This window comes from Eubalaena glacialis, chromosome 11 (genome assembly GCF_028564815.1).
Source record: "Eubalaena glacialis isolate mEubGla1 chromosome 11, mEubGla1.1.hap2.+ XY, whole genome shotgun sequence".
Taxonomy (NCBI): Eukaryota; Metazoa; Chordata; class Mammalia; order Artiodactyla; family Balaenidae; genus Eubalaena; species Eubalaena glacialis.
Genome location: NC_083726.1, coordinates 60438072 through 60454042, shown reverse-complemented (window position 1 = coordinate 60454042; position 15971 = coordinate 60438072). Strand labels below are relative to the sequence as shown.

At 44.6% G+C, this 15971-nt stretch overlaps 1 protein-coding gene and 1 non-coding gene across 7 annotated transcripts in view; one reads left to right on the top strand and one right to left on the bottom strand.

The window, feature by feature from the left end:
• Positions 1 to 106: 106 nt before the first annotated feature.
• On the top strand, positions 107 to 188 carry TRNAS-CGA (transfer RNA serine (anticodon CGA)). The gene has a single exon. It is a non-coding gene; the product is annotated as a tRNA-Ser (tRNA).
• Positions 189 to 7743: 7555 nt separating this feature from the next.
• The window catches only part of RNF41 (ring finger protein 41), a 26448-nt gene continuing 18220 nt past the window's right edge, over positions 7744 to 15971 (bottom strand). For 4 of the 6 annotated variants that reach the window (XM_061206524.1, XM_061206522.1, XM_061206521.1 and 1 more), the window contains 4 exons: positions 12830 to 13101; positions 11994 to 12129; positions 11480 to 11583; positions 9283 to 10678 (listed from right to left, as the gene is read on the bottom strand). In XM_061206524.1, coding sequence (XP_061062507.1) covers positions 10327 to 10678; positions 11480 to 11583; positions 11994 to 12129; positions 12830 to 13101 — 864 coding nt within the window. In that variant the 3' untranslated portion in view covers positions 9283 to 10326. Of the gene's footprint in view, positions 9199 to 9282; positions 10679 to 11479; positions 11584 to 11993; positions 12130 to 12829; positions 13102 to 15157; positions 15299 to 15971 lie in introns of those variants that run through there. The other 2 variants (XR_009702657.1, XM_061206525.1) reach the window with 2 other exon arrangements.

The window sequence follows — 15971 nt, the reverse complement described above, 5'->3', positions numbered from 1 at the left end:
ACAGGGTGTGTGTGTTTGGGCCTGGCCCGGCTTCCCTGTGTTGCACTCCCTCCGGGTCGCTGTGCGGACCCCTTCTGTAAATGCGCGGCGGCCAGTGGTTTTGGAAGTCACGGTGGCCGAGTGGTTAAGGCGTTGGACTCGAAATCCAATGGGGTTTCCCCGCACAGGTTCGAATCCTGTTCGTGACGGCCGCTTTTTTTTTTCCTTCAAGGGTGTGTGAAGGGAGCCCCTTGTCTTCCACGTGTCTTTCGTGCACTTCCCTTTGTCTCGGAAACAAGCCAGAAGGTCTCACCTCTGGATTTGGGGGGAGGGGGGCGGGAATGAGGGTGACCATGAGAAGCGTAATTATGCACAACTGTATTGGCTGCTAGGATACAAGGCACTTTCAGAGTTCTTTAACTTCAGCTTTGCAAGCAGAGTTTTGGCATACCTTGTTTCATTCTTTTGGGAGGGCATAGCAAAGGATTTGGTTGAAGAAAGGTTAAGTTTTGTTCGGGAATGTGAATACCTGTTGTGCTATAATAGTCAAAACTGGAGTTTCCAGGTAAAGAGGGCACCTCTGGATTTCATGAGCAGACGTCACATCTTGTAGGTCTGATTACATTGAAGACCCGGGAAACAAGGCATTCTCTCACTGGGATTGCTGTGAAGAGCTGCACCTCAGGTATCACAGGGCTAGTGGGGAGTAGCCTATTGAATCATGAACGCTGCCAATCCAGCTGGAGCCGGAGTGTGCGAAGATAACTCACTTTTTATTGAGTGCTCATTATGTGTTCTAAATTCTCCATGTTCCAAGTTCCTAGCTAGGGGATTAATCCTTCTCTAACCTCTAACCCTCCTGTACTCACCTCAGCCGGTTCTTCCTATTCCCAGTTGCTCACTGTGGGGAATATCTAGGATACCTGTTGAAGATGTTCTCTTTGTATTTTATTTCTTGCACAGCCACATCTCCAAGAAGGTTCCCCAGAGGGCAGGGGGTTCAAAGGTAATTCATAGAGCTTTTTACACATTTACACTTTGGAGTTTCCCACCTTCCTATCATTGCTCATGCTGTTTTTTCCACTCATGCTGTTTTTGCCTCACCACTTCCTTCCCCCTGCCCCCCACACCATTATTATTTTCCATCCTCCCCGTCTTTTTACCCCTCCTCTTTGAGGTTCTTGATTACAACAGCTAGAGCCTACCACCACCATCCACTAGGTTGAATGCAAGGCATCTTCTTTGACACGCTTCTGCAAAAATTAATTAAAATAAAATAAAACAAGTTACATTATTCTACCTCCTAAATAGTCTCAACTGTGTCCACTTTTCTCAGAGGTGAGTGCAGGCTGGACCCACCACTTGCTGGAGCCTTCATGTGGAAGGTAGTGGTACTTTTGAGGACCACATGAGTTGATATATGTAAAGCTGCACTAAAGCATCCACACTACCCCAGTTTAAGGTAGCTGGGGACCTTAAACCCTTCCATGGTTGCTTTTTGTATTTCATGATCTGGTCCCTCTTTTTCTCCCCACTTTTTCATATTCACTACATTTCATCCACTGGTATTCTGTTAGTTCCTGGCATAGTATTTTTCTGTGTTCATGCTGTTCTCTGCCTGAAATAATCTTTCTCATCCTTACCTTCTTCTCAGTCTCCACTTAAATGTTGGTTCTCCTGGGAAGTCTTCTCTAACCACCTGTCTCCCACCATATCCTATTCCCTAATCTTTCTATGTGAAATCTTTCTTCCCCCATAGAATATACACTCTTGGCACATATAAGCCACTCCAAAAAAATCTTTTTGCGTACATGGATGTTTTTTAACATAGTCACGTGTACATGTTTTAATCTTCACTCAGACTGGACTGTAAGCTTCTTGAGAGTAAAGACTGTGCATTTTATTTGTTTGTACCTCCTCTACTAGGCCTTAGACATAGATGTGATAAAAAAAAATGTACTGAATGAATAGAATCTAATAGGTTCTGTACTGGACTGCCTACCAAATCCCATTTTGCACACACTCTCAAATTTAAATATCTGAAGAGCCAAGACCAAAATTGACCAGCAGAGGGCAACCGACAACTATGTTGTGAAGAGAAGAAGGCCCCATGGTTTACAAAATGGAGGATCTGGATCCAGAATAAGCTGGCTGAGGTTGTTTGGTACCTGAGATACTACTTTTCATTCTCAGATGCTTCCCTTGTAACTCTGGGGGTGAGAGGCCAAGACTTTGAACCTTCCTGTACAATAGATAATTTCAAATTTTAACCATCCCCACAACCCACCACCCACAATTCCTTCACCCTTCCATCCCAACAAATCCTATCTCTCTATCCTTATATTTTTCTTTGTGTTGCATAACCAGGCCCCCTTTCTCACTATTCTTACGTATTTACTACATTCTACCCACTGGCATTCTTCATTTTCTGGTTCAGTATTTGGCCTTGCTCTTCTGACCTGAAGTTACCTTCTGCACCTTGGCTTGCAGTCCCACTCATTTCAACCTCCTAAGGAACCTTCCATGAATATCCTTCCGTAACAAGTTAAAATTCTCCTACTCATTCAATCCTTCATTAATTTAGGACAAACAAAACTATACCTTCACTTGACACTTCCAAATCACCATGTTGTTTTCTACTCTTTTTTTTTTTTTAATAAAATGTATATCCTCTGGGACTTCCCTGGTGGTCCAGTGGTTAAGACTCTGAGCTCCCAATGCAGGGAGCCTGGGTTCGATCCCTGGTCAGGGAACTAGATTCCGCATGCTGCAACTAAGACCCGGCACAGCCAAATAAATTAAAAAATAAATAAAATAAAATAAAATGTATACCCTCTGCCTCCAGCTCCATGCTATCTTTAATAGCCTGTGGTAGAAAACTTTGCTACGTTTGAAACCATTGATTTCTTATTGGGCTTGAGAGACAGTGTACTTTCTTGCTTTTCTCTTAGAACACTGTTTCTCCATCTCATTTATTTTCTCCCTTCTTCTCTGGAGTTTTACTAAAGCTTCATTCTTCTCCCTCCTCCTGAGAGAGAAGCCCCAAGCTACCATTCCAGACATGGCTTCTCAGCCACACCATCGTCCTATATCTCCATCTGCCTGTATGTCTGCACAGCTGACCTAATGTCACCTAAAACAGCAGTCCCCAACCTTCTTGGCACCAGGGACCGGTTTCGCGGAAGATGGAAGATGATTTTTCCATGGACAGGGGTTGGGGGGGATGGTTCAAGCGGTAATGTGAGCAATGGGGGGTGGCAGATGAAGCTTCGCTGGCTCGCCCGCCGCCCACCTCCTGCTGTGCAGACCCTTACCGGTCCCAGGCCTGGGGGTTGGGGACCCCGACCTAAAACACAAACAAAACTTTTTCTTTCCCAGAATCACATTCTCAACTTTTTCCATTTGTTAATACTATTCTCTCAATTCCATCTATTTCCAACCTTAAGAATTATCAGACATTTTCTATTCTGCCATGCCCATCATTCATCAATCATTGCTTCCTCCATCACATCATCTATTTCATGCTTGTGTTACAATGGCTTTCCAGGTGCCCCAGTTTCACCACACTTAAATCTCTAAAACACTGCTTTCATCGTATTAATCCTGTCTAGGAATTTCAGTGCCCCATCTGTTCAAACACATGCTCCTATTATCAATATGCCCTGCCTAAATCACCCATTTTTTTAATCCTTCATTCTTTCCAGTAAGATACCCTAATATAATCAGGCTGGGTGTCTCCACATCACAGCCTAATTCCTTCCTTCTGTCTCTTCACCTTAAAACCAATGACTAGCTAATGCCACCCTATACTGATTTTTTCAGCTACAAATTCTTAGCTCTTAATCAAAATTGCTTTTATGTGACTAAAAAGCTAGTGTGGGGAAATCTAACACACAGGAACTTATTATCCCCTTGCAAGTTGTTGACTTGTTCCAAATGTTAAGAGGCTTGGATCTCTGCAGTTTATCCAGTAAAGCAAATCATTAGAGGACTTGAGCTGAAATGATCTCACCCTACACTTATTTCAGGAATGCTCTCATAGCACAAAACATTTCTGGAACTCCTTCACAGCTAGTTTATGAGCCACATTTAAATGATTCATTACTTCAAAATTACTTTAAAAAAAAAAGCTGAGCACTAGCCACCTTTATCATGCATCTGTTTTCCAGATTTTGTTCCAGATTACTTCTGGAATTCCCTAAGGTCGCATTCTTAGCTTTCTTCATGTTCTCTCTAGTGGCTGAATTCATTCCTGGAATTTCTTGATCACCTTTGGGAAGATAACTCCCAAATCCACGTCTTTAACCCTAACTTCTTGCTCTTAAGCTGTAGACCCACATTTCCTTTTTCTGGCTAACCCCCTCTTATGGGGAAGCACTTCCAACCGATTGTTCCCCAAATGAGCTCATTACTTCACCCCTGAAACTTGCTAATCCTCTTCTCCTCCCTATTCAGGTTAATGACACTGTCCTCTCATTCACAGATTAGAAACCTCTGTCTTTATCTGTGACTCATCTTTAGTTACATGCCCCTTGTTATGTGCACTGGTTGGGAGCCCAGGCTCTGGAATGACTTTCTGGGTTCAAATCCCAGTTCTTACTATTAGCTACGTGAATTTTGTCCTTTGTCTCGGTTTCCCCACATAGAAAATGGAGATAATAATAGTCTTTTTATAAAGCTGCTGGGATGACTAGATGTTTAATATTTAGTTCGTGACTCACAGTACACTCTCAACCTGGCTGTTAGCCCCTTTCCTCATTGCCAATATCTGATCCTATTTGGAACTCAGCTCCAATGATTCCTGAGAAAACTTCCCTCCTGCATCCCACCAGGTAGATAGTTGACCCCTTTCCTCCTGTTGTCCCATTGTACTTATTAATTCCTACCTATTAGCAACATGCTATTCTGTATTTCCCATTATTTGTTCAAGTGTACGTCACCTAAGCTTTAAATTCCTTTCAAGGAATATTATTTGTGTATCTCAAATGCCTAGAACCACGTCTGGCACTTGACTGGTATGCTGTAAATGTTGGCTGAGTGAATCTGGTCAGTTACTAAGGCCTGTTGATTTTTCTCCCCTCATGTCTCTGTCCTCTTTCCCATTCTATTTCAAGCTCTAATCCTCTCGCGTGAATTACTGCAAAGCTTACTAATATTGTCACCAAATTTTCATTGTTTTCCCATCGTCATCAGAATCATGAATTGGAAGTCACTCCTCTCCTCAAAAACTTACCTGAAAAACTAAAGTAAGTCCAAATTCCCTGCCATGTATTCAAGGCCTACCAAGAATTGGCCCCAAATTATCTTTAGTTTTATCTTCCATTACTTCCTTCAACAAACTATGCTTCAGATTACACTAGTCTCTTCCCTCTTCAACATGTCCTTCACCTTCACTTGTTTTTATTCATGGTATTATCTCAGCCTAAAACAGAGGTTGCAAACTCTGGTCGACTCTCAGAGAGATGCAGTACCTTACCCAAGGTTACACATCGCAGAGCTGTTGTTCTTGAAGTCTGGGCTCCTAGCCATTCCACTATCTTGCCTTCACATCTCCAGACCAAAACATCTCCAAATATGGCCCACAGGGACCAGAAGCATCATGTGAAAAATGCCAGTCTCTGAGTATCGGGCCCACTAAGCCCCACTCCCAGGTTGATTCTGATGAAGTATAGAATTAATGACCTCTGCTCTAGAAATGGATCTTCCCTGACCACCACATCTAGGGCAGAAACCCTGCTTTGTGTCTGTCCTGACCCTTACCCCAGTTTGTAATTACATTAATTACAGTTTGTAATTACACCTCCCTTTTTCCCAATTTATTTTTCTCGTAGGACTCATGCTACCAAACATAACATATTTTTCTTATTATCTTGTTTCTTGTCTGTCTCCTCAACCAGAGTTTTACAGCCAGGAGGGCAGGGGCTTTGGTTGTTTTGTCACAGCTGTATATATCTCCAGCACACAGGACAGTGCCTGGAGCTCCATAAGTATGGGTTGAATAAACTGATGAGTAACTAAAAAAAACAAAAAACAAAAAACTGGTGGATCCTATGTTTTTGTTTTGTTTTGTTCTTTTTTTGGCCTACGTTAAAAAAAAAAAAAATTGAGCCAACATTTAAAAGTTGTGACATTTAGCATAAACATTAGGATGTCCATAAGTTCTTGAAAAAATAATAGGGGCAATGTTGGGCCCCTGTTCTTGTATAGCAGTGACCAATCAGAGCTGCACTGCCAGCTGCCCATTCTCTCAGGGCACATATTTGTCACCTAGCCAGTTTCAAAAATCTCTCTCAACAAATACAAGCATACAATGAAGAGATTAGGCTAATGGTGGGACAACTGGGCCTATGTCCTGATGTTACACAACATAAAGAACATCTCTCCTGTGATGTCTTTTATCCCCAGAACTGGTTAATTTGAATCTCTCTGACTCTAGCGGATTCCCTGGTGGTCCAGTGGTTCGGACTCTGCGCTTTCACTGCTGAGGGCCCGGATTCAATCCCTGGTCGGGGGACTAAGATCCCACAAGCCACGCAGTGTGGCCAAAAAAAAAAAAAAGAATCTCTCTGACTCTAGATCTAATCCTGTTTAGGAAAAATAGGGGTTAGAGGAATAAGTTAAAGGACGCTGTGAAGAAGCAATCAGTCAAATCCGAGCCCACTCTCTAAACAACTGGCCCAATTCTCTTCAACAAATAAGTGTTACCAAAAAAAGGTTGTTCCAGGAATCCAGACTAAGAGAGTTAAAACACATAACCTGGTGTAATGGCATGGTTCCTGGATTGGATCCAGGGTTGGACAAAAATCAGCTCTAAAAGTACTTTTCTTAGACCAACTGGGGAAGGGTGAACATAGATTTCTATTAGATTAAGGATACATTGTTAACTTTAAGCATTTGTTATTTTGGCAACGTAGAAAAATGTTCTGAATTTTCAAATGTATATACTAAAGTAAAAACAAACCCTCTCTACTTCCCTGCCCATTGTCCTGACCTTAAAAGTCTAGAACAGGTTGGCACATTTTCTGTAAAGGACCAAATAGCACATATTTTAGGCTTTGTGGTCCATAGTTCTATGGCAACTACTCAGCTCTACTGCTGTAATCTAAAAGCAGCCATAGACAATACACATAAACACAAATGGGCATGGCTGTGTTCCAGTAAAACTTTTTTCACAAAATCAGGCAGCAGCAGCATGCAAGCTGTAGTTTGCCAACCTCTGATCTAATACACCTCTTGGAAAAGCCTTTCCTGGAACCCATCAGAATCAGTGGCTTTATCTTCCCTCTGCTCACATATTGTTTGTGGTAAGATCCACTTCCCACATTTATGATGTCTTCTTATACACTCATCTCAATTAGGGAGTAAGTTCTTTGAAGGTAGGTGCCATTTTGCTACAAGAACCACCCCCCCACAGCCCCACCCTAGTGAGTTCTTGCCGAATAGATATTCAATGAATACTGTTTCCAAAAAACCAAATCTACCTTAAAAGGAAGATTTGGCATCATTCATGACATTCAAAAGAATGAGCAGCAGGTTCTGAAAGTAATTTTGAAGAAGCTTAAAAAAAAAAAGCACTACTGGTATCATTAGAGTACATATATTGCCACTTGTGCTCTATACTGTGATACGTTCATCGGTATCTTCTAATCAGAACTTGTATGTATGAAAGTGTAGTAGATTCAGTGGGCACAGGAATGTCCTTATGCTTTTTTTTTTGGCGCCACTAAAGTATCTAGAATGCTATTAGATTTGTGTTAGGTGCACGATAAATGCTCAACAAATTTATAATATGGTACACTGTGGTAAAAGAAGATTTTTTTTCTCATGATAGGGAGAAGGTGGCAGCAAATGCCTACAAAAGGGTTTATCAAGATTTGACAACCACAGCAGGTGCAGTCATTCCAGGTTCCTTTCCTCATGTGTACTTTCTTGGTTAGGAGACACTGGGGGTGGAGGCTTCCCTGCCTGCAATGGAATCCCAGATTCCAAAGCAAAGGTGTTTGTGGGACAAGGGGGAAAGGTACTTGCATATCATCTATAGAAAATGTCCCCAAATCCCAGAACACATAGGGAAGACATGGATTTGGAGCAAAGGTAAACCCTGCAAAGAGCACAATTCAGATGACTGCTGAGAGTGCTTCAGCTGTGCAGAACAGGAGTCAGGAGGGAAGGATGCAGGAGGGCACACAAGGCAAAGGAGCTATGAGGTGCACACTCCTCCAGACAGAACCCCTCCTAAAACAGAGGTTAGTTCTAAGACAAGAGTAGGTTACAAAGCAAGGAAAAAGTCAGGGGAATTAAGGTGAGAGAAAGGCCAAAGCAGAGGAGAACCTTCATGAGGGGAGTGATGTGAATTAAGAATTGAGAGAGTTGAGTAAAAGATTTATTAGTGCAGTCAACACCATGGAACAGCACATATATAACACAACTAGCAACCTGCAGAGACACTAGTGCAAAGGGTAGGGAAGCCTTAACTGAGCTTCCTGGCTCCATCTGAGGGTGACAACAGGAGGGAATGGGCCTGGGTAAGGCAGGCAGGGGCAGAGGGGAGTGGAAGAAATGTAGTAACCAGACTAAGTATAGCAGCGTTTTCAAATTCCTGAGCACAATGTCCTGGAGCTGGAACATATGACTGTTCCTCACCCCCTTCAAGCTGTATTCCCTCCTCCCCACAGTTCCAGTGGAGCCATGACCCAGCTACCCAGACCTACAGCAAGCTGGCCTGGAAAAAAGCTCCAAAAAGAGCAGCTTTATGGCCATCTCTCTCCAGCCCACTTCCACCTGCATATCAAGACAATCATACCCACTATCCCTCCCCTTCTCTTACTCTTCTAGTCACCCCAGGGATTAAGGAATGCCCTGGGCATCCCGAAATGCAGCTGAAGTCCTAAGGGGGTATGGGTGAGACAGCACAGCTTGTACTCAGAGACATAATTTCTATCCCATCTTGCCTGATGAAGCTTAGAACCCAGCTATATATCTCCAAGGAAACCGGGTGTTGGGGGGAGTGGTGGGCAGGATTTCTTCAAAATTAATACTCGAAGTCCAGAGTTTTACAGTGAGACCCTAGATGGGCTGGGAGCAAAGTTCTCCAGAGGGCACAGTCATTGATGCTGGACTGTCACATCCATCACTGGAATAGAGGAAGCTCCTCATCTCAGATGGGTTATGGAGGATTGGGGCAGACTTCAGTTCAGCCAAGGACTCCCTTGGCCTTTCCTATATTAAAGCCAAAGGTTGTGCTGAAAAGGAAAAATATAAAACAGACCCCATCCCCGTCCCACCCTCTCCAAAAATCCCCACAATAGGAACAGCAAAAGAAGTTTTAAGTTTTGTTAATTTTTTTTTCTTTTTCCTTTCTTAAAAAAAAAAGTAAATAAATTAAATTGCCAACAATGTGGCTGGGCTGGAAAAGTGGGGTAGCCATAATCAGGCCATTCTTAAAAAAGAAAAACTGTGAGGGAGGGAGTGAAATATAAACAAACAATGGCCAAAGAAAATTATCAAAATAACTAGTTACAATCACAGGGCTGAGAGAGAGGGGACTATGGAACTATTATGGCCTGTGCCAGAGGCAGTGCCTACACAATTTCAGCAAAAGCCAGAGAGCTGCTTCCTGCTGAGCATATTCACCCCAATGGACTAACCCCTCACCCCCAACCCTGTCATTCCCTAATCATGAGAAAGTGTAGGAAAGAAGAGCTCATCTGGAAATTTTCGGCATCCCCACCTGCACACCTGCAGACCCGGCAGGAGCCCACACCTTTAAGGTGGGCTGAACAGGGTATTGCTTGGCACAGAGGTCCAGTCTTCCTCTAAGGGCCACCAGCGATGGCCTACTGGCCTCATTATTTCTAGGGTTTTGTTCCATCCTTACCATTTCTTTAGGATGTCTGCTCCCCAGAGCCGCCCTCTAAATGCTGTTTATAGAGTCAATAGGCCTGCCTGCTCTGGATTCCCTGGTTTTGGAGGCGGGGAACAGTTAGAGATGCCTCACTCCATCCTGATCCTCTAGAGAAAATGAGTATCTTTGTGCTTTCTGAAAATACCTGGAACCAGGGACCCTAGGCAGGAAAACAGAAATAGAGGTGGGGACTTTCCCAACCAGATGGAAAATATACAGACATTTTAGGGGAAGAAATTAGGCAAAAGGAGGGAATCTGGGTTTCCCACCTGAAACGCTGAGCAGAGTGCCCTGGGGCCCTCTTCAGTGGCAGAAGAGCAGGGAGATGTGTGGCTCTAGCGTTAGCCACAGTATTAAGGAAAGTGGGGAGGACTCAGGGCCCCGCTGCTGGAGTGACAGGATTTTCCGATTTTCATCTCTTCCAGATAGCCCGTCGAGATCTCCTATATCTCTTCCACGCCATGCGCAAATATCATGACAAGCCCTGGCTCCTGCACCATGTCATCACCCATGTGCTGGTTCTCACAGGCCATCACGACAACAGCCTGCTTGCCAGGGATGCGCTTGGCCACGTAGTTCTCATAGTAACGCCGGTTCATCTGTCTTGTCTCTAGTGTGGCCAGACCCTGGGGCCAGCTACGCTCATGGGCATTTTCGATCAGCTCGTTGACAATAGATGCAGGACAGCCACTCTCCACCAGGGAGCGCTTGATTACAGCCTGGAGTACAGCATCTGGGGTGGAGATCATCCCTCCCCAGCGGGTCACTCGTGCTGGCTGCAGGGAGTTCACCCACCTGTGTGGAGGGAGTTGGAGGTGGTCAGTCCAGCTCGTCCCCTTTCTCTGCATTGGCTTTTCTCCTAATAGGAACGACTGCCTGCTCTGCACTCAACCTAACTCGATTCCTCCTTCTTTCCTTCCATCATTAGTTCAGAAACTCCAGATCTTTCCGTAGTTGGTCCCATCCGAGTGTCACCACATGTTACTCACCAGATTAAACTCCACGAGAGTAAGGTTCCTGTTATTTTTCTTAAAAATCCCAATACTTAGCACATGGTGCCTGGCATGTAGTAAGTGCTCAACAAATGTGTACTGAATGAAGCAATTATTCCTCTATACTGTGTCCCTCGCAGCACTATTTGCACTATACAGACTGACTCACAGTTTAGTCTATGAACTATGCAGAACTCCAGAACTGAAAGGGATCTTAGACTTCGCTTGTTTACTTCACTTGTTTTTGCTGTATTTTTGATCACTTTCCTGGATTTGTACTCTCTTCTTCTCTGAACTGTAAGCTCCCTGAAGTCAGGGACAATATCTTCTCTTTTTGGTCTTCCTAGCACTCCCACAGCCTTTAATACAGGGCTTTGTACATGTGGGTACCCATCTAACTCTTGGGTAAGCTTTCCCTTCCAACCACCCAAAAGAATATGAGATCCTCTGCTGGGGTTGAAGGTTATCGCCTTCTCCTCTGGCCCTGTTCTTCATCCCAACATCTGAGAAGCAGTGGCCCCAGCCCAGGCCTCTTCTTACCCTCCCCCCAGGGCTCAGTGCCAGGACATGGGATGAATGACTCCACGTCCTGAGTGACACTCACTCTAGGATCTCGTTGTACTCAATCGTCTCCTCCAGGCTCTGAAGGTTGGGGTTGACACTGCGAATTGCACGCATGTACGCCTTGAGCAGCTGGATGTCTCGCTTCTGTGGGGGAGAAGGAGAACAAGGAATAATGGCTAAGACAGACAGTAGATGAGAGACAAAAGTTTGTCTGAGAATGAGGGAAATGGAGAGATCTGAGGAACAACCAGAGTGGAAGCTTCATGAAGACAGGGATACGACTGTATCATTCCCTGCTGTATCCCCAGTGCTTAGCATAGTGCCTTCAAGGGAAGGCATTTGATAGATGTTAAGTAAATGAATGCCACTGATGGGATGAAGGGAAGCAAGAAGAGCTCCAGCCTGATTCGCTGCTATGCACAGGCAGAGTATCCACTGACCAGGCTCTCAAGCACAGGCACAGATCTGCTGCTCACATTCACACCTGCCACCCACAGGCGCGAGGTTATCTGCATATGAAAGACGTGTTCTGCCCTGTGTTCTCTGCGCCCTACCTGCTCTGCCAGCTGGTGTTTGTGTTCTGCTGAGGTCTTTTCCAGCTCTGCAATTCGTGTCTGCTGCTGCTGTACCACTGAGCGCAGGTGCTTAATGCAGTTGTGGTTTGGCAGCTCATCTTTGGGCATCTCCAGGCTGCCACCCAGGGTGGGAAAAGAACAGGATAGGAGCATTAATGGGACATGTAAGCAAAGGCAGATAACTGCTGAGAGGGCTTTTTCCTACCTGAAATGACTAACATTCATTCATTTCCAACATTCAGGCCCCCTCTTGCTTATTGCCTTCATTTCCTTCTCCCCAGCTCCCCCTCGTCCCTTTGCTGTCTACTTCCTCTGGGCCTCTTTCCCTCTCTAAGACAGTGTTTCATCTCCCACGTGGCTCTCCTTTCCTCCTACAGATTCTGCCTGTGCACTCATTCCTTCTGAGAAGCCCTAGATTCACAGTCCTAGCTATCACTATTTAATCAAATATTTCACACCCCAAAGAAAGAAAAAATAGGACAACAGGGAATATGAGAAGCCTGGAAATTAGAGCAGTCAATCTGACAAAGAGAAAAGTAGTACTGGATGAAAGGGAGGAATAAAGTGAATCAGTCTTTAGTGGTATCACAGAGATTGCTGAATTGCTGTCTCCCTTCTTTTATTAAAGCAAGAGCAAAAAGATCGTAGCTCGGAAAGCAGCACGGAAGTGAGATCTTGGAGCAGGGAGCCAGGGAGGCCAGGAACACTCGTTGCCTGCAGGACACCTCTTCAGCTAGTGAGCAGGGGATCCAGAGACAGCGGTATAAACGGGAAGGCCCTTATCTGTGTGGGCAGAAGAAGGGCAGGAATCTTACCCACAGCCCTGTTCACAGGTCACAGGCCGTTTTGGGTTGTGCTCACAGTCACTGAGGTGAGACATGAGGTTGTCAAGCCGGACAATAGCACTGCAGCCAAACACAGCGTTGTCGCAGGCGATCTGCAGCTTTGACAACATGTTCCGCATGATCCGAGGTACTGGGCGCAGGTGGGCGACCGTCACAACACTCCGGTCCACCGGACACGTCTGCTGCTGAGAGAACCACTGGGTGATGCAGGCGTTGCAGAAAGCATGCTCGCAGTGAGGCGCCTAGAAGGGAGAGCAGGGCAAAAGGGGCACAAGAGAATTAGCAGGAGCTAAGAGCCTGGGTACGATAACTCCGCAAAGCCAATCAAGCCTCTGCGCAGCTTCTAGGACCAGAGGTCCCTGGGGTCACAGCAAAGTATAGATCTACTATGGGCAAGGCATTGTGGGGGACAGGCTTCAGATATGTTTCCTGTGCCCAAGATTCCAAATGGATTGTGACATAAGACAAACAAGTAAAAAGTTATATAACAGTAAGAGATATAAATAATATTCCAGGACAATAAGAGAGAGGACATAAGGTAGTCAATTATTAATTGCCAACTGGATTACATACACAATAATTGCCAAAGAAATCCAGAGGAGGGTGAGATCTTTCCAGTCTAGGTCAGTCAGGGCAGGTATTTATGGACAGGACAGAATTTGATATGGGTCTTGAGGGATAAGTAGAGAGGAGGCGGGGGCAGAGATTTACTGGCAAAAGTTCAAAAAACCTTTTTTTTTGGCCACACCACGTGGCTTGCGGGATATCAGTTCCCCAACCAGGGATTGAACGCGAGCCACAGCAGTGAAAGTGCAGATTCCTTAACCACTAGACCACCAGGGAACTCCCTCAAGTTCTTATTTTATGAGGCCCAACCTGAGGCGTTGCCCTGAGTCCCAATGACCAGGGCTACCCTCCAAAACAGGACTAGATTTTTGTAGAATCACATTCTTTTCAGTTTCATAAAGATCGTATTTCAGCCTACTTCCTTGATAATGCAAAGAGAGAGGACTCTCTGGCCTCTGTGGAGACACAATCTGGCCTCCAGCATGGGACAAACACAGTAGGCACTCACTAGATGTTGATGAATGGATGAATGACTCGAGCACTTATTATGTCCCAAACATTTTGCTACGTGCTTAAGATAAAAAAAGATAGACAGTTTCTGCCTTCAAGATGCTCACAGACACCAAAGACTGTAACACAGGAAGGCTTCATAAGGAAATAAGTCATTCTCAATATCATTAATCCAACTGTCAGTACATTTTTATTTTTCACTTAAAGACATAATATTTGATTCTTTTCAAAATCTTATAGACCCTCTCTCCAAAAAAAAAATCCTCAGTTCGTCTACTTTTCCCCATCTGTACTGCCACTAACTCAGTTCAAACAATCTTCTCTCATCTATATTATTAAGTATGTCTTCTAACTGGTTTTCCTACTTCTACCTTGCCTCTTTATAATCCATCCTACATTCAGCAGCTGTGATCGTTTAAAAAGGCAAACTAGATCATATTCCTCGCCTGCTTAAAATTTTACAATGGTTTCCGATTACACTTAAAATAAATCCAAACTCCTGCTCAAGATTTATAAAATTCTGTTTGATCTGGCCCCGTGCCTCTGGCCTCTCCTCACCTCACATCATGCTCCCAGCACTGACTTCAGGCCATTCTGGCTTTCTCTCTGTTCCCTGTCCACACCCTGCTCATTCCTGTCTCTGGCTTTTGCTGCTCCCCTTTGCCAGAATGGCCCCTTATCATTCAGATCTCAGCTCAACTGAACCTCTTTTGTGACCTTCCTATCTAAACCTGCCACCCCTGCAGAAGTATATAGAATGCGGTACCTTTTGTGTAAGAAAGGTAGGCAAATATACATGTACATTCATACTTGCTTGTATCTGCCCACATACACACTGGAAGGGTACCAAATAAACTAATAAACATGGTTATCTATGGGGGGATTAGGTGGACTGGGACAAAGATGGATGCAAGACTTGTCACCATATATCCTTTTATACTGTTTTGATTTCTGAACCATATGAATTTATTATCTATTCAAAAAATAAATAAATATGATGCAGGGAAATCAGCATCCCTAGCAGAGGCTTTCTACCCTTGGAAATGTGTCTGGAACCTGGCCTGCTTCTCAGAAGGTAAAGCCTGAGTCGGTGGGGGGTGGGGGGGGGGGGAGGTTCTGCCTTAGTCACCAACTGCCACTGACTTCTCCACATGTGACTCACCTCAAATGATAGTGCTAGAAAACAGACAAGGCCCCTGGGTGGGGAGGGAACTGACATACCCCATGACCTCTTGACACCACCAGGAGAGCTTGCTCCACACCCAGCCAATCTGCTTCTAATGGTCCAGGGCTAGCTGCCACTGGAATGCAGTCTGATTTTCATTCAGCTCAGGCATCTGTTCTCCTTTGGGTAGTTGAAAACTGGAGAGTAAGAATAAACTCCAAGAATCAAGGGGAGTCCCAGGGAGTTGTATTAGCAGTGAGTGGGGGAAGGGTCATGCGACCTCACTGACCAGTGTTCTGGTTTGGAAAATGGGATTATCTCCAGCTAGCCAGGAGCGGCAGAGGATTAATTGGTATTTACAGAGTATAGGCAATAAGGACCATGCAGAATGGTGTCCCATGAATACAACGGTTAAGAATTCATCTCACTCATTATACTTGCCTGGTAATCATGAGCTTCTCCTCATACTTGCCCCAGGAAGATACAATTATCTCTGGTCTGGCAAAGCTGGTAGAGAAATGACCTAGTGAAGGTGGCAGCTTTCATATCAAAATGCAGAGTACATGGCTGCATCAAAAACTTTTTTTTTTCAGTAAATCCCAGGGAGAAACTAGGTCAGTTCACACAGTTCCCCACTTCCTATTTGTTAAACAGTAGGCAGGCCTGCAGGAAGACTGGCTGATTACCTGAAACACTGCATCATGAAAATGAAGAGAGAACTTATTAGGAGAGTCCAGAAGTTCAGTCATGGGTAGGAAGATGGAACCTAGTCAGAGCCCCTGAAGAGAAAAAGAAGCTACCAAACAACTGTCAAGAGGACAGAAACAAATAGCTGACCATTTTACAGCACAGAAGTCTCGCAGTGACCTC